The following is a 4,132-nucleotide window of genomic DNA, read 5'->3' as shown; positions in this document are numbered from 1 at the left end:
GATTTCATGGCACGAAGCCAGTCATTTTGCAATGCGCAACAAAATAAGCCCCCAAAAGAAGCCCAGACGACGCTACTCACATGCGACAAAGCGTGCAATGCTTTTGAAGATGCGGGACGCGTCGACACGGGAGCTCGAAGCCATGACTGGAATACCCAGAAGCAACTTGCCGCGATGGGTGCAGCAGGCCGACCTTTTCATGAGCTTTGACGGCAACAAAAAGCGTTTCAACTTGGGCAGGACGACCTGTCGAGCTGCCCTGCGAAGACAGCCTTGAGATCCTAATGCACAAGCTCCGCGACGCTGAACGCGCCGTCACATGTACGCACCTTATCAACTACCTCAAGCGACACCATAAGAAATGGCTTGCTGAGTACCACGCATCGCGACGAAGCGGATACAAGTCGCTTCTCAGGCTCCTTCAACGGTTCTGCGCTCAACACGAGTTCACCCGCCAGAAGCCTGCCAAGGCAATGAATTCACAAGTTGAGCTCGCAGCCACCCGATCTGCATTTGCATTGGATTTCCATAAGGCGTTCTGTGGGTACGGTGACGACGTCATCTTCAACGTAGACGAGACCGGCATACAATATGACATGCCACCGCAAGTCATTTGGTCTGTACATGGGACACCTGCCAAGATTTCAAGTGGTGAAAAGCACTCATACCGCATGACTGCCGTTCTTGGAGCTCGCGCGAACAGAGACAAGCTTCCTGTTCCATTTATCATGCGGGGAGAGCCAGGTGGTCTGATCGAGAGGAACGAGTTTGATTCGTTTCCTATCGGTCACTACTACGCCGTGCAAGACAGCGCTTGAATGGACGAGCGCGTTTGGGCCTTCTACCTACGCAACGTTTTGAAGCCTCGTGTACAAGAGCCGACGGTATTGTTGATGGACAATTTCGACCCTCACGTCAGCAAACAAGGCCTTCGAAGTGCCGGCTGTGTTGTTGCTGCGATCCCTCCGAATGCAACGAGTGTCGTTCAGCCACTAGATGTTGGAGTCATGGCTCCATTTAAACGGCACTTGCGCGACTTGTGGCTCGAAGAAGAGTTGATTGAAGGTGAGGATAGTGATGAAGATGTAAATCTTATGACTGTCACTGCGCAACAGTAGATCTTAAGACTGTTACTGCGCAACAAAAGCGCCTAGCTATGATTCTTCGTGCCATTAAGGCATGGGCGCATATTACGCCGGATGAAATTCGTGGTGGCTTCATTAACGCCATTCCAAACCATCAATAAATGTAGAAAATATTGAGTTAATTTTCACAATTTGGTTGATAAAAAATAAATGTGTCCTAAACAAAGAAAAAGTCAGACGCCCCCGGGAATCGAGCACGGGGCTCACTCTAGACACACAACGTATTTGACCACTGCGCTATTGTCTCAGACCGTTATCTTTCATAAGTCTTTTTTAAATCCAATCAATTTAAAATGTTGAAGTGCTTGAAACTCTTGAAGTCTGCGGTCGATACAACGATGAGTATATAAATGGTTTTGCCCCCTGCTCCATGGTTGGCTGCATTTTCCATCGAATTTCGAAGTAAGTTGACCAATCATATATCGATTTCATGAAAACTGGAAGTAGTAGGTGTCCCTTAAATTCTGTCGCCGCCTATAGTCCACATGTACCATGCTCCGTGGGCCTTGTCTTTAAGCACGACAGTCCTACCATCCCTCGACATTCCACCATGTACTCCTTCCATAGTCCTCGACTTCTAGTTTACATCTGGTATGGAGTTTAGACCATGGCAGGAGTTCTCTGTGGGACATAGATGTTGGATGAATTGTCCGCTCAGCAACCGATGGACCAAAGAAAATGGTTCACATGAACCACTTATCCGCTATGTTTGGTGGGTCGCTTGACGCTTGGTTGATGTGAGCCATTCAGTGGACCAAAGGTTGAAGGGATAACCCACCGATGCCCTCTTCTCACTTGCTGTTGATGTGTAAAAACTATTGTAGGTGCTTTAAGTAGTTGCAAAACCTATCTACATGTTATTTGCAAGCTTCAGTATATAACCCTCTATAGCTGGATGGTCAAGGATGTTGCATTCAGTTCGAAGGTGCGGATTTGAGCCCCGCGCAGGAATATATATATTATTTGATTGAACTTCCAACCAATGACATCTTTATGCTTGGCAGCACTGTCTTACACTGCATCGGGCACATTTGGAGCCATTTTGGCGTAACCCTTGTGAACTCAACAGTGCCATTGCTTTGCGCGGCGGCATAAAATTAGCCCCCTAGTTTCTATTTCAGGCATCGAAAGAGTTTCACGCTCACATTTCACTCATTCCCAACTTTACTGCGTCATTCACACGTACCAAACCAACAACACCCTGCAAAACACGTCATGGGAGGAGTTGTGTCTTTTGAAAACGCTGAGATCATTTACGTTGCCGAAGATGGCGCAATTGGGCTCACGGAGTCGTTCGCTGCCCGCTTCGAGAACGACATGCCATTTGACATCAAGCGCCCCGTGGTTACCCGCAAGCACGAAACTCTGATCAAGGAGAATTGGTCAGGTATCTACCAGGGCACTTCCGCGTTTGACGCGGTCAAGCACCTGACGCCGACCAAGTTCTTCTATCGGACGTTCTACAACATCTTGTTCGAGATGGCACCGTCGCTGCGTCCGATCTTTCGATCCAGCATGACCGTGCAAGGCAAGTCGTTGGCGGGGATTATCAAGACCCTAGCCACAGTCATCAACGGCGCCAACATCGTGAGGACATCCCAAGGGCTGGCCAAACGGCATCTCCAGTACGGTGCCAAGAAGGACCATTACACGGCGGTGGGCCAGATTTTGCTACAAACGCTGGAAATCGTGAGCGGAGACAAGTGGACTCCAGAGATTTCTACGGCGTACCTGACTGCGTACAGCTTGATCTACTTTGTGATGCTCCCCGTGATCCTAAACAACGAGCCGGTCGAGATCACAGAAAGCCTGCCCGCGACGATCTCCAAGTCGGAGACAATTTCAGCGACGGCCAAGCGACTCACGTTGACCTTTGACTTTAACTTGCGGTTCCATCCGGGCGATGCGATTCTTCTGGGGCTGCCTGTCGCCGAAGGGGGAGAAGTGAAGCGGCACTATACGATTGCCTCACTCAGTGTCGAAGGGACCAACACCATCGACATTGTCGTGGACGACGTGAGCGCGTCGTCGCACTGGCTCGTCACCCAAGCGACTGGAGCGACCGTCAAGTTGTACTGGATTGAGTCAAACGTCCGGTTTGAGATCGACTCGCCCGAATCCATTCCCTCAAATGTCGTGTTTGTGAGTCATGGGGTGGGGTGCGTGCCATTCCTGGTCATGCTGGAGGGACTGTATCGCATTCGAGAAACGTTCCACGGCAGCGCCGTGACGTTGCAAGTGGCCCCCAACCAAGCCGACGTGGACGCGTACACGTCTGCGGTGACCTCTACAGGAAAGCCCATCGAATGGGAATCCAGTTCCATCCACTATGCGCCAACTGTCTCGGCCGACAAGCTCAAAGACATTGCGCCAAATCTTGCGCATAGCGACTTGTACGTGTGCGGCCCTGCTGACTTCATCGCAACCACAGAAGAAGCGTTCGTGGCCACAGGGGGATCCAAGGATCGGATTCATGTGTATTCGTTCGACAATGCGCAGTTGGGGGCGCGGAAAATTCAATGAACGAGACTTAATTGGGGCTAATCTTATCCAAATGTTTTGCCCATAACGATAGATCACCAACTTTTCAACGAATATGTGATCAGATTCATGAAGTTCGAGTTGGTTTAGGGTGCGTCTGGTAACATTTCAAAAATAATATTCCATTTTCTCCAACATGGGATTAACCAAAGTGCCATTCTCAAAATGGAGGTAAAAGGTAAGGTCCATTTTGTAATGAGGCGTTTTGGACCTCTTCAACGAGTAAATTCCACGTGGAATTATTGGATTTGGGTTAACACTCTTCAAGCAAGACATGTTTCAATTTTGATCATATTCGTTGAATTCGGCCCCAAAATGGCGTTTTGAGCCCTGACAGTGAATACTGTACCATTTTTTCACGAAAACAGTAGTTGCACAGATAAGTCCTTTAGCCACCAGGGAAATTGAAGCACGGCACAAATGCATGGGGCTGCAGTAACTACCAG

The 4,132-nt window shown here is 49.2% G+C and overlaps 2 protein-coding genes across 2 annotated transcripts; both read left to right on the top strand.

The window, feature by feature from the left end:
• Window positions 1–1,007: 1,007 nt before the first annotated feature.
• H257_03193 (hypothetical protein) lies at window positions 1,008–2,196 on the top strand (the record flags this gene model as incomplete). The annotated part of the gene is made up of 2 exons (XM_009827173.1): window positions 1,008–1,065; window positions 2,150–2,196. 2 exons carry the CDS (start codon window positions 1,008–1,010, stop codon window positions 2,194–2,196), a joined length of 105 nt encoding a protein of 34 aa, XP_009825475.1.
• Window positions 2,197–2,360: 164 nt separating this feature from the next.
• H257_03192 (hypothetical protein) lies at window positions 2,361–3,668 on the top strand (the record flags this gene model as incomplete). The annotated part of the gene is made up of 1 exon (XM_009827172.1): window positions 2,361–3,668. One exon carries the CDS (start codon window positions 2,361–2,363, stop codon window positions 3,666–3,668), a length of 1,308 nt encoding a protein of 435 aa, XP_009825474.1.
• Window positions 3,669–4,132: the final 464 nt, after the last annotated feature.

Source organism: Aphanomyces astaci (assembly GCF_000520075.1).
Source record: "Aphanomyces astaci strain APO3 unplaced genomic scaffold supercont1.5, whole genome shotgun sequence".
Classification (NCBI taxonomy): Eukaryota; Oomycota; class Saprolegniomycetes; order Saprolegniales; family Verrucalvaceae; genus Aphanomyces; species Aphanomyces astaci.
The sequence above is the reverse complement of the archived record's forward strand: the minus strand, read 5'-3'. Positions and strand labels throughout refer to the sequence as shown.